Source organism: Puma concolor, chromosome D3, assembly GCF_028749965.1.
Source record: "Puma concolor isolate L17-30 chromosome D3, mPumCon1.1.hap2, whole genome shotgun sequence".
NCBI lineage: Eukaryota > Metazoa > Chordata > Mammalia > Carnivora > Felidae > Puma > Puma concolor.
This window is the reverse complement of record NC_141678.1, coordinates 1,210,493-1,237,612: the sequence shown is the minus strand read 5'-3', so window position 1 is coordinate 1,237,612 and position 27,120 is coordinate 1,210,493. Positions and strand designations below refer to the sequence as shown.

The following is a 27,120-nucleotide window of genomic DNA, read 5'->3' as shown; positions in this document are numbered from 1 at the left end:
CGCCCCGCGAGCGGGATGGGGCGCCGCGCCGCCCCCGGGCCCGGCCCGCCGCCCCCCCGGCCCCGGCTCCCGCCGCTGCCGCTGCTGCTGCTCGCGCTGGCGGCCCGCGGGGGCTGTGGCGCGCCCGCGCCCCGCGCGGAGGACCTCAGCCTGGGAGTGGTGAGTGCGCGGCCGGCACGCGGGGTCCCGCGGGCCGGGAGGACCCCGACAGTGCCCCTCGGCGCCTGCGGGAGCGCGGGGAGCCCTGGACCCATTTCCTGGGCGGAAAGCTGAGGCTGGGGCGCAGGCTGAGCGCCGGACGCGCGCGCACCCGGGTCTGGGAAAGCGGCGCCGTGTACCTTCCCGGCACCGCGGCGCTCGCTGCGCGCCGCAGCCGCGGGAGGCAGCGGAGGCTGGAGCTGCCCGGCCGAGCCCTTGCCCGCGGCTCGGAGCGGCCCCGAAGGAGGACCCCAGGCGAGTGGGACGGCCGTCGCAGCCGCCGGGAGAAGCGCGCCCCGCGTGCGTTCCCAGTGGGAGTGGCGGGGGGGGGGGGGAGGGGCGCGCACCCACCACCGAGGAAAGGTCGGGGCTGCGGAGTGGGGACGCCCCGGAAAGCCGGCGGTTGTCGAGTTAGCTCCGTGTGGGGTGTCGGGGAGCGAGAGAACCGGCCCCCAGGCCCCATTGGACGTGGATCTTGGCCCTGTCCCCGGTCCCCTTCCGCCGCCAGCCTTGCTCTGCCTCCCCCTTGGCCCTGTCCGAGCTTGATGGGGTTCCCCTCCCATTCCCAGACTCGGATGCAGCCCCACCGCCGTCCCCAGCGCCCCCTTCCGGAACGCCAGCTGTGCCCCTGCCTTGGGAGCCGTCCTGGGGCCGGCGGCAGCGCCCTCCTCCCACAGCCCTCCCCCTAGTCACACTCCTCTGGACCTGGAACCTGGAGATCAGACTTTCTGGGTCTCGCCGCCCCCAGGTTGGCGAGGCCAGGCGAAGGCGCGAGGGGCCGTCGGATTTTTATTTGGGGGCTTCCGCCCCTGCCGCGGCCCCTCACTCCGCGGAGAGACGCGGGGATCCGGGCCAGGGGCCGCGCCCTCCCCACCCCCGCACACGGCCCACATCCACCAGCGCATAAAGGGCTGTCCTAGAGGGGTGCTGGCCGAGCCCCTCTCCCAGCGCCGTAGGCACTTGGAAGCTGCAGGTGGATTTCAGGCAGGCAGGCGGAGGCATTTGTTGGGGGTGTGGGGGGAGGCATCCGCAGCCCTGTACAGTTGGCAGGACTTGGCCACAGGTTCTGGCTCAGAAACAGGCTGGGGAGCGCCCCCGCCCAGCTGCCCCAGCCCTCGCAGCCATCTGGGACAGCGCAGCCACCGGTCCCGGCTGCCGGCTTCCGGACGCCTGAGGGACCCCACAGTGGGCTTCCTCCCTGCCAAACTGCCTCTGAGATTGGGGTGCTCCTTTGTAGCTGGGGGTTTCCTGGATCCCCTCCCCCCTCGGGGCGCATGATCTGGGGGGCAGCCTGTTGCCAGGTCGAGGCAGAGTGAGGGTAGAACCCAGGCTTCCAGTTCCTAGCTCAGAGAGACCCTGCTGGGAAGGCTGGGAGTTCTGGCCCCGCCAAGTTGGTTTGTCAGACTCGGGGCGGTTCTGAAGTTTTTCTCTGCCTGCCCAGGGACAGCCGGTTGTGCACACTCCTGGCCAGCTAGAGCCTGCGCACCCCCTCTTCTGGCTGCCAGGGTTCCCGAGACCGCCCCCCCCCCCACAGCGGGTGGGCAGTCACTGGGCCAAACTGTGGAATGCCGTTGTGGGGGCGTGGGGGGTGGGGAATGTGGCTCTTTAGCCTGGAACCCCAAAGCCAGCAGGGCCCTGGCATCTGGCCCAGTGGGTAAATAGCCGAGGGTTCTGCGCCTGACACTTTTTTAAGGCTCCCACCCGGGGAAGGCCGGGACCCACCCGCCTGGTGGAGCAGCCTTCCAGCTTTCTGCCCCGTTTGTGGGTGGAGGGCGGTCTCTGGTGGCCTTCTGGGGAATGACACCTCGGAGCCGCAGCCCCAGAGATGCGGGAAGTCTTGGAAACGGCAGGATTTATGGGGAGGAGGGGGACTCCATCCCGCCCCCTCTGTAGACGCCCGGGTCCGCTGACTCTGGGTATTCAGATCTGGGGCTGCCAGTGAGGAGAAGGGCCTCTTTGTAAGTGTGACCCAGCTTCTGCCAGACAGAGTCGAGCCCAGCGGGTCTGGAGCACTGGCTGGTCGCTGGGAGAGGCTGGCCCGGCCCACCCCCAGCTTCAGAGTGAGGACAAAGCCCTGCATTGAGTCCCCTGCGCCCCGCCAAGGGTGGGCTTTCAGGCCGTACACAGTGGGACGAAAGAGTGTGCTGTGCTCTCCTGGGGTCCACCGAGCTTTTCGTTACTGTGTTTCCAAGTAGGTAGCACCCGTAGCAAGACATTCAGGCCATACAGAGGGTCCGAGGGAGAAATTCCCTCTCCCCCGTCCTCCCCTCATCTCCTAAGGATCCTTCTGGAGGTCGTCTGGGCACTCGCAAGGACTTGGGGACCTGGGCCCCTTATTTGTATGGATGACAGCCTCCTGCCCACTGTTGCGTGCCCGGCTGCTTTCACTTGGAAGCCTGTCCTGGGGAACGTTCCGTATTGGCACGTCGGGATCTGCCCGGTTCTCTGTGCTCTCCCCAGCTCGCTCCAGCGCGGACGTCACATCCTTCAGCCGGCCCTGGGCACAGACGTGCGGCTGTTGCCGACGCTCTTGCTAAGCCAGAGGCAGTGCTAGAACCTCCCGGTTACTGCAGCGTGACTGTGGGGGGGGGGGGGGGGGACCCAGGCCCTGGAGCAGGGGGGCCAGTGACAGGCGTGAACATCACACGTTGAGCGTCGGCAGATTTGCCAACCGGTCTTCTGAAGTTTGTGCCCAGGTGCTCGGGTTTCTACCTCCAGCAACGAAGTCCTCGTTGCCCCCAACCACACAGCATCTCGGGGCATCGCGTGATCTTTGACAGACAGGTGACTGGTTTGCGGCTGAGGTTGTATGTGAGGATGGCCGGGAGCAAGCAAGGCCCGTGGCCCGAGAGGCCCCAGAGGATGAAGGGACGGGCGGGACGTGGCCGGACGATGGCAGTGGTGGATGTGAGCCGGGACCGCAGAGCGTGCTCAAGCCCCGTGTCCCCCTCCTGAGCCGGGGAAAGATTGTGGCAGGGGTGACAGTCACCCTTGGCCTCTGGGTCCCTGCTCCTCAGTGCCGGCACCCAAGGGAGCCCACGGGCCCTGCGTGCGCTCAGGACTGAGGTCACAGACATGGCACCCCGCAGCTGCAGCCTGGGACTGCCCGCCCTCCGCCAGGACGGACAGCAGGAAATGGTTAACCCCTGCGTGATTTTGCGCTGAGCCTTCCAGAGGGAAGACTCCAGGGGGCCCCCTCCCAGCATACCTGTGGGGGGTTAGATGTGAATGTGAAGGTCCTAAGGTCCACCCAGCACCCCCCAGGCCCCCAGCCCTAAGGCGTGCTGTCCCCTGGGAGTTCTGGCCCTGGAGCACTCCTGGCCTCGGGTGGAGCACTCCTGGCCTCGGGGCTGACGGCCAGTCTGAAAGAAGTCTTTGTGTGCTTCTGTGGCGGGAGCCTGGGCAGGGCTGTGCCGGACGCCTGTGGACTGAGCCCTGGGAGTGTGGACCCCGACCACACCGCCAGCATCTGGCCTGGGGGCTTAGGATGTGTGTCCCCCTCACGCAGGCCCTTGAGGCAGACCGGGGTCTGGATCCAGCCCGCGGGCCTCGGTCTCCAGTCTGTGAAACCGGGCCACTGGGACCTTCACTGGGTGAGGCCTCTGGATTGCTCCCAGCGGTGGGAAGTCAGCTGCCTTCCCGTCCTGAGGGGGAGGGAGCAGTGGAGAGGATTTGGGGTTTGGCAGGCGGCTGGTGCAGTGCCTTCCGAGGGTGCTTCGAGCATCTGTGGTTTTTGCCTATTGACGGTGATGAGTTTCCAGTGCGCAGGGTCTGTGCGTCGCTCGTGGAGGGCGAGGGGTCTGTCCCTCATGAGCTGAGAGCCTGTGGGGTCTCCCGAGCACCGTCGGCTCTCCGCAGGGGCGGGACAGAGTGACAGAGCGGTCTGGCAGGGTGCATGGCCTGGCTCTCCCCACCCCCTGCCCAGAATCAGCTTGCACTGCTGACCGGCTGCCCGCCTCTGCGTGCCTGCCTCCTGTACGCCTTTCTCTGTGCTTCTCTACGGAACTTCCCGGCTGCCTCCTGCCCCAGGGCCTTTGTGTGTGCCACGCCCACCTCTGTGAACTCTTCTAGGGCTCGTCCCCTGACCAGCTCCTCATTTCTCAGGTCTCAGCCTACTGTCACCCACCAGGGACATCTTCTCTGACAACCATTTAGTTGGCCCCTGTACCCTGTCACTCACGTCCCCTCATAGCAGAGAGGTTATGGGCATAGGCTCTGGGCTCCCGTCCCCGCCCTGCCTCATGCTGGCTGGCTGCGTCACTGTGGGTGCCTGTCCTAACCTCTCTCTGGCTCTGTGTCCCCGTCTGTGAAGCGGGGATGACGGTGCTCACCCATAAGATTAATGCAGCAGGTACTTATTTCGTGGCTACTGTGTGCCCAGCACGAACACCACAGACGATGCCCCCCACCCCCGTCCTCGGGCAGCGCTGCCCTGAGGGGCGTCGTAAGCATGAAGCGGGTTAGTGACTGGAAAAGCACTCAGCAGTTGTCCGCTGTTAGGACCGCATCTGGTAACTGCTGTCATGCGTGAAGTCACTTGTTCCCACGTCCATTTGTGTATCGTTACTGTTCCCCAGAACCCCGTCCGCTTCTGGAGCCCCGTCTGCGGGGAGGGCTCTCCCGGGTCTCCCCTGTCCCCAGAGCGCCTGGCACAGTGAGTGCTCATTCTGGGTGTGTCAGGGGGATGGACAGGCTGTCCCGGGGGGGGGGGGGGGAGGCCCAGGAGCGTCCCCCTGGGGAAGACACAGGGGCCGGGGGGGATCTCCGTGGCCACCCACCGCCCCTCCCGGAGCAAGCCGGGCACCAGCTCATTTCCCTCCAAGGGGCAGAGCGAGGCAGGCGGAGACTGATGCCAGACCGCGGCTCTGCCACTGGCTTCACGTGCGACCGAGGGCCCAGTTTCCTCAGCTGTGAGCGGAGGTGGTGGCCGCACGCTGCCCCGACCCGGGTGCCGAGCGAAGGTACAGAGGGTGGGCGGGGAGCCAGCACCTCCCGGGCACAGCCGGGCTCTGCTGGACTTACCGTTGGTTATCTGGGCCCTGGGGGGACTCTAAAGCCACTGCCTGCCAGCCTCCACGTCCCCTGAGCCACGGCACCGTGGCCGAGGTCTCACTGGCTGCGCTCTGCCGAGGCCCCTCTGCAGCCTTTGAGCCTCGGTTTACTCATCTGTACAGAGGGGCTCATGCTCTCCCTGCCCCCCGACAAGGCTGGGGGGGGGGATCCAGTCACAGACGGACCGTGCGGGGGGAAGGGCCCACGGGTCAGCCACCCACCACCGTGGTCCCCGGCACATGGTGGCCCCGCCAGGCTCCAGGGGGCAGTGTGAGCCCTGGTCGTCGCAGTCTTTAGGCCCCCACTTGCCCCCTATAAGTGAGGACAACAGCGGCCACGCCGTGGGACCGTGGAGAGGACTATCTGAGACCCTGCACACAGTGAGCGCTGCTTGTCCGCCAGCCTGGTGCAGCCCAGCACCGTCCCTCCGTCCGTCCCTCCGCCCGTCAGTCCCCCCCCCCCGTGGGGCTGTGGCTGCAGGTGCCCACCTGCCCACCTGCCGGGGGCCCTCACCTGCTGGGGCCACTCTGGGGCCAGGGCTGTGCCCCCCCGGGAATCCAAGACTTGGGAGGGGAGTGGGACCTGTTATCCCAGTAGACGGAGGCATGTGGTATCGCCCGTGACAAGCGCACGGGGAAAGATAAAAAGCGGAGAGGCCTGGGGCCGCTCTAGAGCCCGGAAGCACCATGTCCCGCTAGTGCCTTGCACGGGGCGCCGCGGCTCCGGCCTCAGTTTCCCCGCGGGCGTTAACGGCCCAGTTCAGGGATCCCCGGGGGGAGGAAAGGCACATCTCCTTGGCTGTTGGGGACTCTCCGCGGCGGGACGGCGGCTGCGAGGTTGGGACGTCCCTGCTCTTCCCCTCTCCTCCCCTCCCCTCCCTTCCCCTCTCCTCCCCACGGCCTTCTGGAAGGTTCACCTCCGCTGCTGCAGCCTGGTTGCCCTGGAGACGCGGTCGCCTGACGATGGCGCGGGATGGGCGCGCAGGGAGGGGCGGCCCGGGCTCCCTAGTGATGGGGAGGGGGTGCGGGGGGGGGGAAGCGCGCATCCCCTGCCAGGACCCCCCCACCCCCCACCCCCCCCCCACCCCCCACCCCCCCCCCACCCCCCGCCCTCGGGCCGGTTCTCAGCTCCCACTTCAGAAGGTAGTGCTGCCGGGGCGGGGCTGGCCGTTTGGCTGTTTGGGACTTTGCCTGTTTTCCCGGAGGTGGAGATGAGCTGGCCAGTGGAGGGGGGGGGCGCTGTGGTCCTGGCGCCTCCCCAGGGGGATGGGGCCTTCCGGTTCCAGGCACTTCCACCCGCCGGCCCCCCTCGCTCCCCGTGGCCACCGAGAGCTCCCCGCTGCCCACATCCACCCCCCCCCACACAACGGATGGCAGGGGCCGTGGGGAGGGGACAGCTGGGGCCTTGAGAGGGGGCTGCCTCGTGATGCGAAGGTCAAGGGGAGGGGTCCACACTGGGGGGGGTGGGAAGTCAGATTGAGGGTGCAGACCCCCACCCCCAGCCCACACCTGCGAGGGAGGGGGCCTTGGCCCTGTTCCTCTGGCCTGGCCGCTGACGGGGTCTCGAGCTGCAGTGTTCCCAGGGCCCAGGCTGGTAGGGGCGGCCAGCGCCTGCACTCAGCTGCCCTCGTGGTTCTGCAAGTTAGCACAGGCGGCCCCTCAGACCTGAGGCTAAAAGCTGCTTTCCAGCGTTGGCAAACATTCCAAAACCACCTGAAGGGCTCTTGAGGCCTCGGAAGCCTGGAAACGCATGTGGTCTCCTGGCCAGGCTCCCTGGGGCAGGGCAGTGCCCCTCAGGGAAGCTCGGTGCCTGTGGGGGTGGGGCACAGCTCAGTGCCCACACCCAGCTGTTATCCCAGCCCCCGGGCCAGACAGCTGGGGAAGGGGGTTCTTCTCCCAGAGTGCCCCATCCCCCACCCGCTTGGGTGGGCCCTTCCCTGGTGAGGAGGGGGGTTGCCGGCACCCTCATGTGGCATCCTGGACATCTGAGGGAACTCCAGAGGGCTTCCTAGAGGAGGCAGCCTCGTGGTGCTGAGCAAGGGGGCTGCTGCAGCCCTGAGGCCCTGGGGTTCCGTAGCTCAGGCCTGGAGTCTTAACAGAGGGCTCTGAAATGCACGTATGTGTTTTCGGACGTTCGGAAAGAGAACGGCAGAGTCAAAACTTTCAGTAGTCTTTGAATCTTTTCCCGAAGATGTGTGTAGCCACGAATACAGGTGTTTCGTGCCTGAGGCTGTCTCGGGTCGCTCCAGTGCCGGGACAGGGACCAGGCACGGGACACGCTCATCCCGCTGGTGGCCCAGCTGATGAGCTTCAGTGTGTTTGCAGTGATGTGAAGGGGGGTCCTCCCAGAGGAAGGGGGTGCTCGGTGACGGCAAAGGTCTTAACCCTGAGGACGGCACAGCCCAGGATGGGGAGGTGGCCCTGTCCCAGCCGGTGCCACCTCCTTTGAGCACAGGGTGTCACTCCCAGGCCCCCGGGGAGAAGGGGCCGTCTAATGAGGCGCGTCCACTTGGGAAGGTGTCTTGATTGCTGTTCATCAAGGACCGAGTCGCTCCTGGTGCTACTCAGCCGTGTCCAACCACCTCAGAGGGGCCCCAGTTTTGCACACACTTTTGCGGGCCTCCAGTTAGGACCAGGGGCTCTGGGCCAGTAAGGGTTTGGGGGGGAGGAAGGAACAGAGAAACCTTGGGAAAGACCCTGTGTTTCCTGGAAAGGGAGGAATCTAGCTGGTTCTCTGCAGGTGTATGCAAATTGTATGCAAATCATCAAGGTGGCAGCTTCTGGTCAATTGAAGCCCTGGGAACTCCAGGAGGGTGGACCCCCTTCCACTGAGCTAGGCACCCCCCCTCTGAGCAGGGAGCCTCCTGGCCAGGGCTACAAACTCAGACGCTTCCGAGGGGCCTGCAGTAGCATAAACGAATCGAGAGGGTTTTTTAAACATCTACCAAAACGCAAACAAGCCTGTAAGCGGGTATCTTGGAGCCACAGGCCTGGGAAGGGCAGGGCTCAGGAATCCCGGACCTTGCCTTCCACCCGCCGCTGGGTTCCCCCGTCCCCCTGCCGGGTGAGTCCCCCCAGTGTCCACATGGCCCAGGCGCTATCGTGGGATTGTCACACAGCCCAGGAAGTGGGCATGAGCACCAGTTGGCTGTTCAAGACACTGAACCCCAAGGGGGGACTCCCCCCGAACAAGGGCAGCAGCGCCTCCCTGTCTCCTAGGGCCCCGCACGGATGGTAGAGGTGACTGGGGCTTGAGACGGGGCTGTACTTGTGTCCGTGCTGAAGGGTCGCCTTGCTTCCTGCCTCCAGCTTGGCTCAGGGAACCCCGACCAGGGCGCTTTCGGGCAGAGCCGTCCCCTGACGGTGCCACGGCGTGCTTCATCCAACACCTGTGTCAGGTGCTGACGGGGCATTTTCCACACTCTGACTCATTCTGTGCTCACATTCCCAGGCGGGGAATCAGCCCAGAGGGCTTGAGTGCAAATGCACAGCAAGTGGCCTCAGAGTCTGGGCTCTTACATGCTGTGAATGTGCAGCTCGTGACCAGAGTCCTAACACCGGAGCCTGAGGCTATGCTCTTCTCAGTGTGGGTTTCAGACCTTAGGTCTTCGACTCTTGCCTCCCAAGGGCCTGAATTTGGCCCATGCCACATGTAGTAACCTTTGTAGAATTTCACTTTCTTAAGTGTCCCCTGGGCATCTCCTGGCTCAAGAGAAGTGAGGTGGGGCAGGCTGCTGTGAGCAGTCGTACAGGTTGTGCACTGCTCAAGCTCACCCCTTCTAAGAGGCATCAGGTTTATTCAGGCGCTTCTCCGGCATCGGCCCGTAAAGTAACTTAAAGAAGGAACACTAGGGGCGCCTGGGTGGCGCAGTCGGTTAAGCGTCCGACTTCAGCCAGGTCACGATCTCACGGTCCGTGAGTTCGAGCCCCGCGTCAGGCTCTGGGCTGATGGCTCGGAGCCTGGAGCCTGTTTCCGATTCTGTGTCTCCCTCTCACTCTGCCCCTTCCCCGTTCATGCTCTGTCTCTCTCTGTCCCAAAAATAAATAAAAACATTGAAAGAAAAAAAAAATTTAAAGAAGGAACACGAGGTGCCCTGTGGGCTAATGGGGGGCTGGGGCCAGGGTGGTGTTGATCAGGGCTGGGAGAGGCCTGCCCCTCACCTCAAGGGCCCATAGCTCTTCTTGTGGGGCTGAGCCGTCCCCCCCACCCACTCCGCCACTCACCCTGCTCTCTCCTCTCAGGAGTGGCTGAGCAGATTTGGCTACCTGCCCCCAGCCGACCCCACAACAGGCCAGCTGCAGACACAGGAGGAGGTGTCCAAGGCCATTGCCGCCATGCAGCGGTTCGGGGGCCTGGAGACCACCGGCATCCTAGGTCAGTCCTCTAGGGGCGCGGGGGATGGGCGCTCCAGGAGCCTGGTTTCCCCTAACTCCCCCGCCCCGGGGGCCCTCTGTGGGGCTGTGGTTAGGGACGGGTCCCCGCTGTCTCTGGGGGCAGGACCAAGGATTCTTGCCACGCGGGCCCGCCCCTGGATGTGGGCACAGTGATGGGTGCGTGTGTGTCCGTTGCACCCAGACCCACCTCCCCCACTACGTGGTCTGCACTTAAGCCCACCCTTGGTCCCCACTGAATCTTGTCCCCTGGAAGCGGCGGATCTGTGCTGCCGAAACCGCCAGCTTTCCACGGGAAACCAGAAACCTGGGGTGTTTATGTGAGCGCCCCGCTTTTCACGCGTTGGGGGCACATTCCGGTTTTGTGGAGGCCCTCCTGGGGGCTGACGGATCACAGCTGTCCCCGGGCCTCTGCAGAGGTGGACACGCCCGTGTCACCACAGAGCCGGTCAGGTGTGGGTCCCGGGATACCCGACGCAGATCGGGGCCGAGCCGTGCCCGCCTGGCCAGGGCCCCGCCAGTGGCCGACCTGACCGGTCCAGGCCCTGTCGTATTTCACACGTGCTCCGAGCGACCCCTGTCCTGATCCTGCACGCACGCCTGGCAGTGAGGCCCCGCCCCCACCCGACCCGGTCCCCGGGGAGCAGGGCGTGGGGCCTGAGCCCGGTGCCACCTCTAGGGGACCTGACCCCACCCTCCCCCGCAGACGAGGCCACCCTGGCGCTGATGAAAACCCCTCGGTGTTCCCTCCCTGACCTCCCAGCTGCGGCCCCGGCCCGAAGGAGGCGCCAGGCTCCGGCTCCCACCACGTGGAACAGGAGGAGCCTGTCGTGGAGGTGGGCGGGGGGCGGGGAGGGGGGCGGCCCTGCCCGGACCGGACCGTCCTGGTCCCCTTTCCTGGGGGCCCGCCCAAACCAGCGCCCACGGCCGGGCCCAGCAAGAAGGGGGGGGAGGGGTCGGTCCTCAGCGCTGGAGGCCCGGAGTCGGAGGTCCAAGGGTCACGGGGCCGCTGCTTCTGAGGCTCAGTGGCGGGGAGGGGAGGGGAGAACCCGCCCCCAGCCTCTCGGCTCCAGGGCTGCTGCTGTGGTCCCAGCCTCCCCTCCCCCCACGCGGCCACCGCCCCCCCTGCCTGTGTGGCCTTGTCTCAACCTTTACCTTAACATCGTCTGCAAAACCCTGTTTCCAGATACGGTCCCCGGCGGGCTGGGTAACCCTGGGGAGGGGGCGCCGGCTGGCCAGACCCCAGGCTCTGACCCCGCCCGCCCTAGGGTCCGCACGTTCCCGCGGGACTCGCCCCTGGGCCGGGACACCGTGCGCGCCCTCATGCACTACGCCCTCAAAGTCTGGAGCGACATCACACCCCTCAACTTCCACGAGGTGGCGGGCAGTGCCGCGGACATCCAGATCGACTTCTCCAAGGCCGACCACAACGACGCCTACCCCTTCGACGGCCCGGGTGGCGCGGTGGCCCACGCCTTCCTCCCCGGCGACCAGCTCTCCGCGGGGGACGCCCACTTCGATGACGATGAGTCCTGGGCCTTCCGCTCCCCAGGTGCGTGGGGCTGAGGCCACAGGTCCCGGGGGCCCCCCTCCCACTCGGGCCTCAGGGACCAGCAGTGACCCCCCCCCCCCCCCCCCGCCGGGGCCTCGGCACTAACTACATGGAACCGGCCCGTCGAGGACCCGGGCCTCCAGCGTGATGGGAACGCCCGTCGCCTCACGCCCCCTCCCCGCGGGTGCCCGGCCTGCGCACGCGAGCCAGCCCCCTCCGGTCACCCTGGCCGTCCCTCCCCTGACCCCCCGGCTCCCCGTGTTCCCAGACACCCGCGATATGGACCTGTTCGCGGTGGCCGTCCACGAGTTTGGCCACGCCATTGGGCTGAGCCACGTGGCGGCCACGAGCTCCATCATGCAGCCGTACTACCAGGGCCCCGTGGGCGACCCTCTACACTACAGGCTCCCCTACGAGGACAGGGTGCGCGTCTGGCAGCTGTACGGTGAGTCCGTCCCCCAGAGCCGGGCCCGGGTCGCCCCGGGGACGGAGCCAGAAACGCGGGGCTCCCCGGCCCCAGGACCCCACGGGATGGCTCTTTCTGTCCTGCTCGTCTCCCTGCGCTCAGCGTCCAGGCCTCGCGTGGCCCGAGCGGCTCCCTGACGTGTGTGGGACGAACAAACGGGTGGTCTTTCGCGGGGGGCCCCGGGCTGCAGGCGCCCTGCAGGCCTTTGAACAGGGCCTCAGAACAGGGCAGGATCCCCGTCCGGCCCCCAGGTAGCTTCAGCTTGTGGCAACTGGCACGGACTTGCCCCCGGCCTGTGCCAAGTACATACGTGCACTGAGGCGTCTGGTCTTTATGGCCCGGGAGGTCGGACCTGCTGTCCCCACTTAGAGATGGGAAGGCTGAGGCCGGGGGGCACCCTGGCGGCCGACAGAGCCAGGACTGAACCCAGAGCTCGGGGACCTGCTGTGCTGGGGACGCCATCAGGCACTTGCATAGAAGGAGGCCCCATCAGGGAGCAGGCGTGGGCCTGGGGTGCAGGTAGTGGTGACATCCCCGTGGTTCCCATGTCCCTGCCCCGACCCCCGGGTGCCCCCCATGACCCCCGGGTGCCCCCTATACCCCAGTCTTCCCCTCGTGACCCCAGTCTTCCCCCCCATGACCCCCAGGTGCCCCCCATGACTCCCACGTGCCCCCCACGACCCCCAGGTGCCCGCCACAACCCCAGGGTGCCCCCCCATGGCACCAGCATACTTTCCACCTCTCCTAACCCCCCTCCCCTGCTGTTGTGAGCGCCCCGGCGTCCACCAGGCTCTGACATGGGCACTTTCCTACTAGAGTAAAACCTACCATGTTAACCCCTTTGATGAGTACAGGCCGGTGGCATTGGCCACGTTCGCAGGGTTGTGTATCTGCCCCTTCTGCATGGTTCCACAACACTTGTCACCACCCCCCACCAAAGGAGACCCCACGGCCATCAGCGGTCACCCCCCCCACACTGCCTGGCAGCCACTGACCTCCCTTCTGTCCACGTCCACGGCTGTGCCCTTTCTGGACGGTTCGTGCAACTGGGACCACACGCCGTGGGCCCTCTTGTGCCCAGCTGCTCTCACCGAGCGCCCTGTCCACGCCCTAGGTCCACGCTTCCTTTCTCTTTATGACCAAAGATTCTGTTTGTCCCCTCGTGGGTGGACATGTGCATTGTTTCCACCTCTGGCTACTGTGCACATTCAGACGAGTTTTGGTTTGCACGCCTGTCCTTGGTTCTCTGGGGTCTGCACCCGGGAGGAGGTCTGGGGTGGGGGGCAACACTCATTGAGCCCCTGGAGGTTAAGGAGGGGTCGCGGGGACCCCTGTGTCTCCCCCTCGGGCTGTGATGCTGTGGCTCTGGTGCACGTGCAGGGCCCACAGCTCCGCGTCGGGGGTCCCGGGAAGGGAGGGGGGCCCTGCCGGGTTCAGTGCAGCCTCTTGTCCCCACAGGTGTGCGGGAGTCCGTGTCCCCCACGGCACAGCCGGACACCCCAGAGCCCGAGGAGCCTCCCCTCCCGCCAGAGCCCCCCAACAACCGGTCCGGCACCCCGTAAGCCGTGGGCCCCTGCCCTGCACGCTGTGGCCAGCACCTCCCCCAGCCATGGCTCAGGGGCCTGGACTCCCGGCGCTCCCGGGGCTAAGCCCTGAGCCACCCTGCCTTCCTTACACTCCTCCGGACGGCGGAAGGACACCCGCCCGCCCTTTGTCCCTGACCTGCGCCCTGTGCGCGAGAACGTCTGTCTGTCCAGATGCTCCTGATGTCCGCTCGCTCCATGCTCTGTGTCGGCCACTCTGGATGGCGCAAAAGGGACTCGGGCTTTGATTTTTATTACTTGGCGTATAGTTGACAAACCAGAATGCAACTGTCTCTGAGCCTGCAGCAAATGACGGGGGTGGGGCGGGGTCTCCTTAAGGGAGGTCCTTCTGGGGCTTGTGAAGCCCTACTCCCCCAGAGTGGCTCAGGAACGGAGGCTCCCCCCAGCCCCCCCAGCCCCCACCCTCCCCTCCCCTCCCCCTGTTCACTGCCCCAGCCCCCTCCTCCAGCCCTCCCCCTGCTCTCTGCCCCCAGACCCAGGAAGGACGTGCCTCTCCGCTGCAGCACTGATTTTGACGCGGTGGCCCAGATCCGCGGCGAGGCCTTTTTCTTCAAAGGTAACCCCCACCCGGTCCAGTGAGTGGCTACCGGATGGAAGGGCAGCTCCGGGCCCCAGACCTGCCCCCTGCAGCCCCACCCCCTCTCCGTGCCCCCAGGCAGGTACTTCTGGCGGCTGACCCGGGACGGGCACCTGGTGTCGCTGCAGCCCGCGCAGATGCACCGCTTCTGGCGGGGCCTTCCGCTGCACCTGGACGGCGTGGACGCCGTGTTCGAGCGCACCAGCGACCACAAGATCGTCTTCTTCAAAGGTGGGCGGGCCCCGCCCGGGTGCTCCGCCTGAGTCTCTGCTGGTGGGCCCCCCCCCCCCCAGCCCACCTCTGCCCCGGAGGCCCGGCCTGTGGTTTGCTCCAAGCACAGAGCAGGGCCCGGCCCACTCCTTTGTGCATGCCACCGATGCACGCTTACTGAGCACCTACTGTGTCCTCCGCACCGCGGTAGGCACTGCAGGTACACGGCGGGCAAAACAGACAAAGGTCCCCGCCCTGTTCCCACAGGGCACACACGAGGAGCACCTGCCTGAATGAGGAAGTTAGTTTCAGTTAGGGCTGAGGGAACGTGCTCCAGCCAGAGGGAGCTGCCAGTGCAAAGGCCCCGGGGCAAGAACAGAGCGGCCAAGGGGGCGGAGGGAGGGTGAGCGAGGACAGAAGGGCAGGTCAACACCTGAGGGAAGGAGCTGGACTTATCCTCGATGCATGGAGCCACGCACAGCTCCCACGTGTCTGTCCAGGATGGCGGGTCTGTTGGGAGAGGGCGTCACTGCACCTTCCACACCCGCTCCCTGGGCTGGGGGTGGGGGGGTGCGGTCTTGTGGGGGCGGGACGGGACGCGGGGACCTGGGCTGGCGGGTGTTGCTGTCTGTGTGGGGGCGGCGTGCCTGCACCTGTGGGTGCCTCGGGGGCTGTGAGCCTTCCCGGTCACGCCTGCTGCCCTGGACCGGGCTTCCCAGGTCCCGGGGCCCCTGCTGGCTCCAGGGCCACTGCCCGAGGCCACAGTCCCAGGGTTGGGACCCGCTCGGTGTCATCTTCTGGGTTTGGGTTATTTTGCAACATCCGCCCACGGCTCCTGCATTGGAGTCTCGGAGTGCCGCCCCCCCTCCCCGCCCCGCCCCGCCTGTGCTGGAACAGATGCGGCCTGGCGCCCCTTCCAGGGAAGCCCTCACAGCCCGCCCCCTACGCGCATCCCATGCGGAGGGCAGGGACGCTGAGGCACGAGCTGGCACTTGTGTTTTCGGGCTTCGGTCGCAAAGTACAAATTGGGGGGTGTGAGGCAACGGGTTCGTTCTCTCGGCCGGGGGCCGCATGCCCCAGATCAAGGTGCCGGGCCGGTTCCTGCTTAGTCTGCAGGGGAGACTTAGCCCCAGCCCCTCCCGCCCCTGCCTGTATCTCATCGGGCTGCTCCCCTCCGTGGGCCTCGGGTCTGTGCGTCCTCTTTGTAGAAGGACACCAGTCAGCGGATGCGCCCTCCCCCGCCCCCCACTCCCACATGACTTCCTCTTAACTAATCTCGCGGCAAAGACCCTATTTCTAAACAAGTCAGATTCTGAGGTTCAGGCGGATGTGAATTTGGGGGAGCATTGCTCAACCTGCAGCAGCTCTTTGAACAAAATTGGGGCGACCGTACCTCTTTGAGGAGGCAAGAATGTTCTGCGTGTTTTTTGAGCTCGTTCACGTCACCTGCCAGCCCCCGGTCCAGGTGGGGCACCTGTCAGTCACCGCTGCCTCCGGTGGGTGTGGTCCCCCCAGAGTCCCCATCCTCGGGCCGAGTGGCCATCGGGAGCCTGGCACACGGGAGGGCTCCCTGGAGGCGGCAGCCGTGATTTCAGCGTTCACCAAAAAGCAAAACAGGAAGAACGGCGCACGTCCTAGCCGATCTGTTACAATCGGGAGCCACCCGCACCTGACTTAGCCCCGCGGGGCACCGCCTGTCAGAGGGACCGTCCGCCAAGTAGGCGGTGTGTGTGTGCGCCGCCTCCCACCTCCCTCCTACCTCCTCCCTCCTCCCAACTCCCTCCTCTCTCTCCGGCCTACTGTGCGCGCCGGCCTCCCCTCTTCTCACGTGACAGATCTTGGAGATTCCTTCCTGTCTCTACACAGAGTCTCCTCGGTCCTCAAACCTGTGTTTTGAAAAATAACGTCCGGCTTCCAGGAAAGCTGCGAAAGCAGGACCTGAAGGCCGCGGGCTCGCCCCCTGTCAGCCTTCCGCTCTGCTGGCTTCCTCGTTTCCGCGGACGGTTTATGCCCCTGCTGGTCAAAGAGGGGATGGCACACGCCGCAGCCTTCCCACCGCGTCTGCCCCCCCCCCAACACACCCCGGGCGCGTCTGGAGCGTCCGGGCCGGCGCCCCTCGGGCACGTCACCTGGCAGCTTCTCCCCAGCAGGTTCTGGTTTTGCACGTTCAGCGGGACTGTCCCAGAGGGACGCGCTCCGAGCTGCCCTGCCCGAGGCGTCATCTGCCTGGCGCTGTGCCCTGCCCCCCCCCCCCCCCCCCGGGCCGCGCATCTGCGAGATTTTCTCCCCTCTAAGGTCACCGGCTCCTCGCGTCGCGGGGAGAGGTTGACCTCTCCCGCCCCTTGCTTTGTGGGCACGCCTGCGCCCTGTCTCGGCCGTCTGGGGCCCGTCGTGGGGGCTCACCGTTGCTTCACCCCGCCCCTTCTCGGGCACGTCTGCCGTTCCCTGTCTGTGGGAAAGGATTCTTAAAAAATTATGTTTACTTTTAATCATGGCAAAAACACAACATGAGAAGCTACCGTCGTGAGCACTTCTAAGCGTACAGATCGGAGGCGTTAGGCACCTTCACGCCGCGCAGAACCACCACCACCGTCTGCCGTCAGGACTTGTCCATCTTTCCGAACGGAAGCTGCCCCCCAGCCCCCCAGCCCCTGGTGCCCACCGTCTACTTTCTGTGGATCTGGCCGGGTGCCTCAGACGCGTGCGGTCCTACAACGCTTGTCCTTTGGGACGGCTCGTTTCCCGTAGCGTCGAGCCCTCAAGGTCCACGTGTGTGCCGTGGCAGGTGGCCGCACGTCCTTCCTTTCCAAGGCCGAATGCCATTCCATCGTCTGGATGGACCACATCTCGCTTAGCCATCGTCCACCGTGGTCACTTGGGTGGCTCCCACGTCTTGGCTGCCGTGAACAGCACTGCTGTGAACACGGGTGCGCGAGTACCTTTGAGACCCTGCCTTCGGCTCCGTGTACCGACCCAGAAGGGGGCGAGTGGGCCCTCTGTGTTCGACTCTGAGGACCCTCCACGCTGTCTCCCACCGGCTCGCCTTCCCAGCAGCGGCGGAACAGGCCTCCCTTCTCCACATCCTCGCCAGCACTGGGTGTTTTCGGGTCTTTTGATAGTGGCCATCCTGATGGGCGTCCGATGGTGTCTCATGGGGTTTGGATTCGTGTTTCCCTAATTAGTGAGGTTGAGCATCTGTTCATTTGTCTGTCGGCCGTTCGAATGTCTTCCTCCGAGAAATGTCCGTTCCAACTCTTTGTCTGGCAAAAGACTTTTTATAAAAAGTTTATTTAGAAAGAGAGCATGCAGGGGAGGGGCAGAGAGAGGGGCAGGGAGAATCCCCAGCAGGCTCCACGCTGTCAGCGCAGAGCCCGACGTGGGGCTTGGACTCACAAACCTTGAGATCGTGACCTGAGCTGAAGATTTGGATGGTTAACCGACTGAGCCCCCCAGGCGCCCTTCTGGCAAAACGCTTTTAAACGTTCTCCTCCTCCCCCTCCTCTCCTCCTCCTCTTCCTCCCTCCTTTTCCTCCCTCCTCCTCTTCCTCCCCCTCCTCCTCCTCCTCCCCTCCCCCTCCTCCTCCTCCCCCTCCTCCTCCTCCCCCTCCCCCTCCTCCTCCTCCCCCTCCCCCTCCTCCTCCTCCCCCTCCCCCTCCTCCTCCTCCCCCTCCCCCCTCCTCCTCCTCCTCCCCTCCCCCTCCTCCTCCTCCCCCTCCCCCTCCTCCTCTCCCTCCCCCTCCTCCTCCTCTTCCTCCCCCTCCTCCCCCTCCCCCCTCCTCCTCCTCCTCCCCTCCCCCTCCTCCTCCTCCCCCTCCCCCTCCTCCCCCTCCCCCCTCCTCCTCCTCCCCTCCCCCTCCTCCTCCTCCCCCTCCCCCTCCTCCTCCTCCCCCTCCCCCTCCTCCTCCTCCCCCTCCCCCTCCTCCTCCCCCTCCCCCTCCTCCTCCTCCCCCTCCCCCTCCTCTTCCTCCTCCTACTCTGTCTCCTCCCTCCTCCTCCTCTTTCTCCTCCCTCGTCCCTACTCCTCATCCTCCCCCTCCTCCTCTCCTCCTCCTTTTCCTCCTTCCTCCTCTTCCTCCCCCTCCTCCTCCTCCCTCCTCCTACCCCCTCCTCCCTCTGTCTCCTTCCCCTCCTCCTCCTCCTCTTCCTCCCCTCCTCTTCCTCCCCCTCCCCCTCCTCTTCCTCCCCCTCCCCCTCCTCTTCCTCCCCCTCCCCTCCTCTTCCTCCCCCTCCTCCTCCCCCTCTTCTCCCCCTTCTCCCTCCTCCTCCCCTTCTCCCTCCTCCTCCTCCCCCTTCCTCCTCCTTTTCCTCCTCCTCCTCTGTCTCCTCCCTCCTCCTCCTCTTTCTCCTCCCTCGTCCCTACTCCTCCTCATCCTCCCCCTCCTCCTCCTCATCCTCCCCCTCCTCTTCCCCCTCCTCCCCTCCTCCTCTCCATCCTCCTCCTCTTTCTCCTCCCTCCTCCCTCCTCGTTCTCCTCCCCCTCCTCCTCTTCCTCCCCCTCCTCTTCCTCCCCCCTCCTCTTCCTCCCCCCTCCTCTTCCTCCCCCCTCCTCTTCCTCCCCCTCCTCCTCCTCCTCCCCCTCCTCCTCCTCCTCCTTATATCTTAAACTGTTTTGTTTTTTTTTTAATTTTTACATATGGATTTGAAGTTCTTGTTGATTTCTAAACATTTTGCTTCTGTGTGAAGTCTGACAAAGGTGCGCACGCATGCGTCCGCTTACGGCCCTGACGAGTGCCCTTCTGCCCTGCCCGTGAGGACACCCCGGCCCGCCTGTCGCAGGAGTGGGTGAGGCGCGACTGAGCAGAGCGGCCTCCCGCGGGCTGGCTGGTGACCCCGTTCCCTGTCCTTATGGCGGGTGCCTGGTGAGAACCTGGCTTCTCAGGCTGCTGGCAGGTGGGCCGAGCCCGTGCCAGGCACACAATAGGTGCTCAGTAAATGCTCATGAGGACCCCGGGGTGGGGGGCGGTTGCACCGGGGGGGGGGGGCCGGGCGGGGAGAGGAAGGGCTGGAGCGTCCGCCCCGCGGGGCGGGCCGAGCTCTGGCCCACGGCCCTCTCTCTCACCCCCAGGAGACAGATACTGGGTATTTAAGGACAATAACGTAGAGGAAGGATACCCGCGGCCCGTCTCAGACTTCGGCCTCCCGCCGGGCGGCGTCGACGCTGCCTTCTCCTGGGCCCACAATGACAAGACTTATTTCTTTAAGGACCAGCTGTACTGGCGCTTTGATGAGCACACACGGCGCATGGACCCCGGCCACCCCGCCCGGAGCCCCCCGTGGAGGGGCATCCCCAGCACGCTCGACGACGCCATGCGCTGGTCCGACGGTGAGCCCTGTGCAGCCTCAGGCTCCCCACCTGGGGAACGGGGGTCACAGCGGGCTCACTGGGAGGATCCCCCGGGAGCCGCTGCGCTCACGTGGGCCCCCCACCGCCATAGGCCTCCTGCTGCGTCTCACGCGCCCCTGGGCCTTTGCACCTGCCCTGCATCCTGCAGACACCGTCCAGACATCTGCACGCCCCCTCCCTCACGTGCTTCCAGCCCAAACAGCACGACCCTGCCCGGCAAAGGGTAGCATGCATCTCCCTCCTTGCAGGGCCCGCTCTGGGGGGGCCAGATGCCCCCTGCTGTTCTGTTTCCAAAGCTACATCCCCAACACCTAGAACAGCCAGGCACATAGTAGGGCCTCACTTAACATCCCGTAGGGAGAGAAACCGAGAGGTCATCTTGTCTATCTCCCTGCCTTTCTGCGGCTGCCCCGAGCTTTCCCAGGCGTGGGAGGCCCCAGGGGCCCGCAGACGGCCACTGGGGCCGAGACAGACTATCCGTGGCGTAAGCCGTTCTCCCACTTCCCTGCGGCCTCGAGCGCCGCTCCCTCGTCGTCCCGCTGTCTAGCCTGAGTCTGCCCTGTGGCCTGCCCGGAGCTCACGCCCCCTCCCCACCCCCCCCCCCAGGTGCTGCCTACTTCTTCCGTGGCAAGGAGTACTGGAAGGTGGTGGAAGGCGAGCTGGAGGCGGCACCCGGGTACCCGCGGTCCACAGCGCGGGACTGGCTGGTCTGCACAGACCCACAGGCGGACCCGGAGGGCGAGGACGGAGAGGCCGGGGCCCACGCCCGGCCAGGACAGCGCGGCCAGAGCCGCTCAGAGGACGGCTTCGAGGTCTGCTCCTGCACCTCCCCCGCCTCCCCTCCCCCGGGGGCTTCGGGCCCACTGCTGGCGGCCACGCTCCTGCTGCCCCTGATTGCGCTGTGGTCGACGGCCCCCGGCACTCTGACAGCCGCCGGCCTGTGGTGACAGAGCCGATGGGTCGCAGTGGGCCTCAGGGCAAGGACCAGCGCCCCCACCCCTGCAGTGCCCGGACCGAGAGTTCCTCAGTGGCCCCGGCCTTGCAGATCCGAACGCACTGCCGGCCCTGAGCAGCGGCCTGGCCGTGCCCCTGCGGACTGGCAGGAGGCCAGCAGAGGGCGCCGCCCCCGGGCGGCTCAGCCGCAGAAGAGCAGGAAAGCAACCTACCACCTGTCCTTCCTTTTCTGCCACGAAGTGGCCTGACTGCCATCTGTGAGTTGGGGACACTCTGTCAAGGCCGGGCTGGGGACAGGAAGCGTCCCTGCGGCGAGCAGGCAGCTGGATCGCACAGAACTCAGCTGACGAGCCAGGGGACGCAGGGCTGGGGACGGGAGGGCATTCGGTGGCCACGCTGCCCCCAGCCCCGTCTGTCGTCCATACTGCTGCCCCTGGTGCTCCCGCCCACGGGGGCTTTTGTCCCCAGTCCCTGCGGGCCTGCAGCTGCCTGCACAGGGAAGCAGAGGAGTCCCCCAAGCTGGGGTCTCTTGATGCATTTCAAACAAACACGACCTTTCCCTGCTCCGTAAGCTCAGCTTCAGCTCCCTGGTGCACTGCAGGCAGGAGCCGCGGGGTGGGGGTCCTCTGGGGCCTGGAGGGGCCGTGCGGCCCTGGCCCCAGGCGCAGCTGCACTTTGGAGGGCCGGGGGCTTCCAGGAAGGCCCGTGTGGCGCTCGCTCCCTCCCCTGGAGATCCCCGACACCTACCCGTCCAGCGCCCCCCGACCCTCCTGTCCCTCGGTCCTTATGCCCACTTCACAGATGGGGGAGCTGAGGCCCAGCGGGGGGAAATGAGCCTGCTGCCAGCAGGCGGGGCCGGGGCAGGTCTTAGGACCGAGGCTCTGGCACGTTTGCCTGGGGCTCACCAACAGAGCCCCTCCCTGCGTGCACGCACTGCTCAGAGCGGACGTGCAGAACGCGCCAGCACCCATTCTCGGTGAGGCATCCGGGATGCCAGCTGCCAAAACCAGGGAGCCTCCCAACAGGAAGTGCAAGGAGGCAGTTGGGCGCCGGTCCAGGGACGGCCCTCCCGCCCAGAGATCCAGCGACTGGGAGCTGTGCGGCCCAGCCAGGAGAGACCGCCTTTCCCACGGCCTAGCCTGCTCCCTACGCCTGTGGCCTAGCCCCCTCCCCCCGCGGCCTAGCCCCCACCCTGTGACCTAGCCTCCCCCGCCACGGCCTAGCCACCCCTCCCTGTGGCCTACGCCCCCACCCCAGCTGCCTAGCCCTCCCTCCCCTGCATGGCCTAGCCCCCCCTGCCCCGCAGCCTAGCTGCCCCTCCCCCGCCCCGAGGCCTAGCCCCCTGCGGCCCTTTCCTTCCTAATGGAAGCCACTGTCGCCCCAGGTGTTAGGCCCTGTGCAGGGAGCGGAGGTCCCTCTGGTCTCAGGGTTCTCACTGGCCCTGAAGCCGGTGCCCGGAGGGCCTACCGGGCCTGGTTACAGCAAGTGCTTCCTACACAGCGTCACCTGGGCCTAGTGGAAATGCAGATTCCTGGCCCCGCTCCTATGATCAGATCACTGTGGGGCGGGGGGGGGGGGGAGTGTTAACCCCCCACCCCTGTAAGTGAGACATGGCTTTCCTGGGGGCCCAGAAAGGCTGCCCGGAGTAGGAGGGGCAGAAACAAGGGGGGGGAGCTGGTTGTACAGTCAGAGGGAAGAGGCAGGCCAGGGCGGGAGCAGCGGGTGTGAATGTCAGGTGGCGGGGGTGGGGGGAGCCCAGGAGGACAGGGCCGCCCACGGGGAATTCCCTCTGAGCAAAACCCCACACACTGGCTCTAGGGAGGGGCACAGATGTCTGCACGTCTCAGGAGAGCGCAGGCTCCTCCGGCCCCGCACCCGCACCCCTGCCCAACACCCAGCAGAAGAGGCAGGCGGGGAGCCCACCAGGACGCGGATGCGGGGATGTGCGGGTGCACTGCCCGCCCCCCCCACCGGGCCACATGGGGCTGCGTCCCCATCCATGTGTGTGCCAGCTGGTCCTCAGAGCTGGGAGGGGCTCTGCCGGTCCTTCCGGTGGGAACAAGCTGCCTCCTGCTCACCGAGGATGCCCCTCCAGTGGCCCCCCTTCGTGGGCCGGCAGCTCTGGGGGCACCTGCCCCAGGCCCCCCCCCAGGTGCACAGTGGCCTGGACCAGGTCCACGAGGCTCTCAGTGCGGGCGGTGGTCTTACTGCTGGGTTGAAGCCAAACGCTCTTTCCAGAAACTTTCCCGCCGGTTCTGCGTCCCGCGAACACAGCAGCAGCAGCAGGGGTCCCAGGAGATCCTGCCCGCACAGTCTCTGTGTTTTAGGGAAATCACCATTCAGACATCCGGAGGCTTGTGTTGAATTCTGGATTCTCAGCCAGTCTCTGTTTTTACCGCGGGCTGTGCCAGTCCTGCCTGGAGAACTGCCCCCCGCCCCAGGCGACCAGCAGCCGTGTGACAGACCCAGAGACCCCTCAGGAAAGGTCAGGGCGCTGGCGGCCCAGGTGAGGACGGCCGTGCTCACGGCACATTCCAGGCCCAGGTGCCGGCTGGCGTCCACCTGACGACCACGTGAGCGTGGGCGGCAAGTTTACAAAACACACCTACAGGGGTGACTTCAGGGGCCAGGACGCAGCCGCTCCGGCTCCCACCTTGCGGTGGGGGAAACGGAGGCACGGGCTTAGCTCGGGCTGTGTGGCCAGCACCGCAGACGGGCCCGACCGCGCTGCAAAGGCTGCAGGTCTGCGGCCAGGTACCGGCGAGATGGCGGGTCCCTGCGGTGTGCCCGTGCGGGAAAGAGCGAGTCCTGGTCCCACGGGGGCCCCACCTCTGTGACCTCGCGTCCACTCTAACCACCCAGATGCCATCCCGCTGGGGGCGGGGCTTCCCACGAGGACCCCGGCGTTCGGTGCGAACACACAGGAGCGTGGGCCACAGGCCAGACTCAGACCTCAGCTGCACCTTGCCCTCTCCGCCCACTTTCCTGGGAGCAGGTTGGGGGCTTAGGGAGCTCTGGGGGGCTCGTCACCCCAAGGAGTAATCACAATGTATCGTTCCGGCCCCGTTTCGCACTTTACAAATACAAACACAAACTCATTTGGATCCTCTAGACGTCGTGAAGGGAGGGATGTGGTCGCGCCTGCTTTCCGGAAGAGGAGGCCGAGGCTCAGGGCAGGGCGGTGAGTTCCGCGGGCGAGGGGCCTGGGAGCGAAACCCAGGCAGCCACGCTCTGAGAGTGAGCTCGACTCCTGTGCTCTCCCTGTGTCCCAGTGGGTGTGGATGGCGGGGGGGGGGGGCACCTGATGCTGGGCCCAAAGATGGTGAGCAGACGTTCCTCTACGGCTCTGGGGACCGAGCCAGCACCCGCACGAGTGACAGAGTCAGAACCAGGGCCGGCCGGCTCCTCCCAGCTCCCAGGGCGTCCGCAGGCCCCTGTGGGTCGCAGCCACTGGCCCCCGCCGGGAACCGGGCCCTTGCTGGCCCAGGTGGCCCTCCCTGAGCCTCCAAAGGGTGGCAGGACCCTGGTGCTTCCGGAGAAATGAGAGAAAAGCAAAGCAGACCGAACCTGGTGCCAGCTGCCCTCTCTCCGGGCAGGACACCGTGACAGGCCGCCCAAAGCTTGTGGCTTAGAGCAGCGATGCCAATCTACTTCTGTCCTGTGTCTGGTCACCGGGGTGCGGCCGAGCGGTTCTCCCCTGGCGGCTGTCGGGACTTGCGGCCAGGTGGCAGCTGGGGCTGAGGGCGAGACCTCGAGAGCCGGGGCACAGCGCGCCAGTGATGAGACCTCGTCAGGGGGTCGGTGGGCTGGCTCCTGCCACGGTCTCGGGCCACTGAGCCAAGGGAGGGGACAGACCCACCTCTCCTGGGCAATCGAGTGCCGTCTGCATTCCGAGGAAACCACCGTGCCCACCTTGGAAGATCTGACCGGCCATTCAGCTCCAGCATCACGGGGGAAAAACCAGGGCCCCGAGCTCCCCCAAGGCTGTCCCTCCCGGCAGAGGACAGGCCACTTTCCACGTACTCAGGCGACGCCTCATCACCTTTTCTCACAAACCTCCCACCCAGTCCGTGCGGGGTCCCGGCTCCACCTTCCAGACACACCCGGATGTGCCCCTCCGCCCTGCCTGGAATGTTCCAGCAGCCCTGACTGGTCCCCTGCACTGCACTGGCCCCGACCTGTGTTCCCCACGTGGCAGCCACGGGGGCCTGTGGAACGCCCACCAGACCGGGCCCCTGCCCTGACCCCCGAATCCTCACGGTGGCCCTGCCCTCACTGTCCCCTTCCCTCCCCGGGCCGCTCCGTCCAGCCTCACCCCAGACCACCAGGCCTGCTCCCGCCTCGCACCTCCTGCGTGCAAAACTCCGTGTCTGACGTCACCCGTGCGGCAACACCACTCTGAGCCCCCCCTCCCTGGTCCGTTTATATATTTATAAATTCCCCCTGTGTCTGGCCGGCTGTCTTTCCTCCTACTAGACCACAACAATTCGGCCTGTCTCTTGCGTGCTGTGGCCCCGCACCTACAACAGTACCTGGCTCACCCGATGTTTGTCGAGTGAATGTACAAGTGACAGATGCCGACTCAGCCACATGCAGGGGTCCCTCCTCCCACCCGGCCAGGCCATGGCTTCGATTTAATGAATTGATCATTTGATCTGTCGTCCAGGGAGGGGAAGCAGGCGTCAGGGACGCTGGGGGCTGTGGCGTCATGGTGTTAAGTCTCTGTGGGTGGACTGCGGCCAGGAGAGGCCAGCACCCTGTGGTCAGGGGGTGCAGCGGGAAGGGCCAGCCAATAAGGGGAGGGTAACACAGCGGCTTTTGGGAGCAGCACAAGGGGGAGCGGGGAGAGGGCAGAGCTCGAGGAGCGAACGGCCCCCCAGAAGGTGCCCTGCTGACAGGCTTTCCTTGGGGCGTCGATGCACTGAGACGTGAAGGGGTGATAAGGAGGCAATATGACTGCTCTCCCTGCCTCAGAGACCGAGCGGCCACAGAACGGGGCGGGGGGGGGGGGAGGGGGCACGGGCAAGGACACTGGAAGGTCCCTGCGACAGCCCACGCAGTGCACGGATTTATCGTGAGGCTCGCTTCTCGGGCACCGGCACCTCTGTGCACATCTGCACGTCCCGGGCTGGTGTGGTGCGGGGACGCTGGGTGCCCTGCAAAGGGGACAGGGTGCTGACCGGGTGCCAGAACCAGGCACCGGGCGCGTCCCAGGAGGAGCAGAGCCCCCAGGGGTCTGCACGGGCAGCCAAGGCTGAGAGCTGACACACGGATGTCCGTGTGTCCTGGGATCTGCCGCCCCTCATCACCGCCCGGGAGGTGGCCGGGGTCTGTCACCCAGGACGGCCCGGGGAGCTCCAGGCCGCGGCAGCTTGGACCCTGATGCAATCCCAGCTGCCCGGCTCAGGCTGGACTCTGCTCTTCCCGCGGATCTCGCCCCAAAGGCCAGCCTCCAGCTGCCCCTCCCCCACCTGCCACTCCGCCTCTGGGCCTTCCCCTCCCACCTCTCAAACAGTCAGGGGCTGGGAGCCGGTGGCTTTTGCTTCTGCTCCAAGTCTTAGCCCTGGGCCGCTCACCTGACCCGGTCCTGGGCCACCCGTTCCCGTTCCCGCGGGTCCCCCGTGCACTTGCTCCCTCCAGGTGTCTGGGCTCAGAGACAGCACGACAGCAGGTGTTTCGTGTCTGCTGCTGCCATGTGATGTGTCTTTCCAGGGGCTGCAGAGAGAATCAGAGTCCGTTCCTTGTTCCTCGTGGGGCTGTGCCACGTTTTGTTTCTCTGTTCATCCGTGGACGGACAGCGATGCTGGGGGGAGGGGGTCCCTCCTTTTGGCCACGGAGAGCGAGCGGCCGTGGACGTGAACATTCTGCACACATTCTCGCTGAGACCCCAGTTTCCCTCCCCTGGGGGTTCGTGCGCGGGGGTGTTTCCTCACCCACTCCGTGAGCCCCCTCCCCGTCCCCTCCCCACCTGCTGCCCCGGTGGCTGTGCCTGGGGTGGGGTCCCCGGTGTGGCCTCCAGGCTGGAGCAGAGGAGTCGCACCCCCCACCCCCGTCCTGGACGCATGGGCACCAGGTGCTCAAAAGCGCAAATGTGCCTAAAGTGGCTTCTGCAGTCCCCGTGCTCCTCCTGGTCCTACACAGGCCCCTGCCGAGCTCCTGAGGCAGTGGGTCTGAGACCCCGGGCCTGCAGGCCTGCCTTGGTCCAGGGAGGAGCAGGGAGGAGGAGATGGGCCCTGTCCCGGGTCAGTCCAGGGCTGTCCGGGTGTGGACTCGGCGGCGAGGCTGGGCCGGGGCTGGATGGGGGCTCGGCCGCCACCCCCGTGAAAGCCACGTCTCCCGCAGGTTGATCTGGACCACGTGCCAAAGTTATCACTTGTCAGCGGGGGAACCAGAGAGGAGATGAAAAGGGGCTTTCGGCGGGGGGAGGTTGGAGAACGCGCTTAGGGGTTTGGAAAGCAGGGCATCCGCTAAGCAGTTCTCCGGCCCAGACTCCGGTGTTGTCTCGCGCAGCCCTACACTCGGTCCGCAGGGTGAAACCGGGCTCAGGGACGACCCAGGACCGTCCTCCCCAGGTGCCACGGTCAGAACAACCCGAGCACACGGACCCAAGCACACGGACCCACGGACACGGTGAGCAGCCCGGCAAGGAGGACCTCCCGCACAGCACAGGGGCCAGTCACCTCCAACACACCCCAAACAGGAGCTTCGATTTCCAGCCTCCTCTTCCAAATGCACATCAAGGGGCCATTGTGAGCGGCCTGTGGGCTTCCGC

The 27,120-nt window shown here is 66.2% G+C and overlaps 1 protein-coding gene and 2 long non-coding RNA genes across 7 annotated transcripts; 1 reads left to right on the top strand and 2 right to left on the bottom strand.

Annotated features, from left to right (window-relative positions):
• Positions 1 to 20,753, top strand: MMP17 (matrix metallopeptidase 17). 5 transcript variants are annotated; one of them, XM_086681396.1, is made up of 10 exons: positions 1 to 159; positions 9,492 to 9,624; positions 10,405 to 10,477; positions 10,910 to 11,193; positions 11,462 to 11,638; positions 13,118 to 13,217; positions 13,737 to 13,819; positions 13,919 to 14,071; positions 19,116 to 19,373; positions 20,001 to 20,753. In XM_086681396.1, the coding sequence occupies exons 1-10, from the start codon at positions 16 to 18 to the stop codon at positions 20,339 to 20,341; spliced, it is 1,746 nt and encodes a 581-aa protein (XP_086537522.1). In that variant the 5' UTR covers positions 1 to 15; the 3' UTR covers positions 20,342 to 20,753. The 5 variants fall into 5 exon arrangements, with proteins under 5 accessions (XP_086537522.1, XP_086537521.1, XP_086537523.1 ...); XM_086681395.1 differs by having other exon boundaries at positions 10,348 to 10,477; XM_086681397.1 differs by lacking the exon at positions 1 to 159 and adding an exon at positions 1,408 to 2,982 and having other exon boundaries at positions 10,348 to 10,477.
• On the bottom strand, positions 12,473 to 14,629 carry LOC147575227 (uncharacterized). The gene is made up of 3 exons (XR_015242151.1): positions 14,484 to 14,629; positions 13,954 to 14,335; positions 12,473 to 13,542 (listed from the first exon to the last, which is right to left on the bottom strand). It is a non-coding gene; the product is annotated as an uncharacterized LOC147575227 (long non-coding RNA).
• On the bottom strand, positions 16,483 to 26,291 carry LOC147575225 (uncharacterized). Its single transcript, XR_015242150.1, has 3 exons — positions 25,925 to 26,291; positions 24,890 to 25,504; positions 16,483 to 17,321 (listed from the first exon to the last, which is right to left on the bottom strand). It is a non-coding gene; the product is annotated as an uncharacterized LOC147575225 (long non-coding RNA).
• Between the last annotated feature and the right edge of the window lie 829 nt (positions 26,292 to 27,120).

What these genes read in the sequence shown, in the direction of transcription:
- MMP17 (XM_086681395.1), top strand. Translation starts at nt 16, where the DNA reads ATGGGGCGCCGCGCCGCCCCCGGGCCCGGCCCGCCGCCCCCCCGGCCC. An exon ending in AGGACCTCAGCCTGGGAGTG is followed by an intron (nt 160 to 9,491) that starts GTGAGTGCGCGG and finishes CTCTCCTCTCAG; the next exon opens with GAGTGGCTGAGCAGATTTGG. An exon ending in CTGGGCCTTCCGCTCCCCAG is followed by an intron (nt 11,194 to 11,461) that starts GTGCGTGGGGCT and finishes CCGTGTTCCCAG; the next exon opens with ACACCCGCGATATGGACCTG.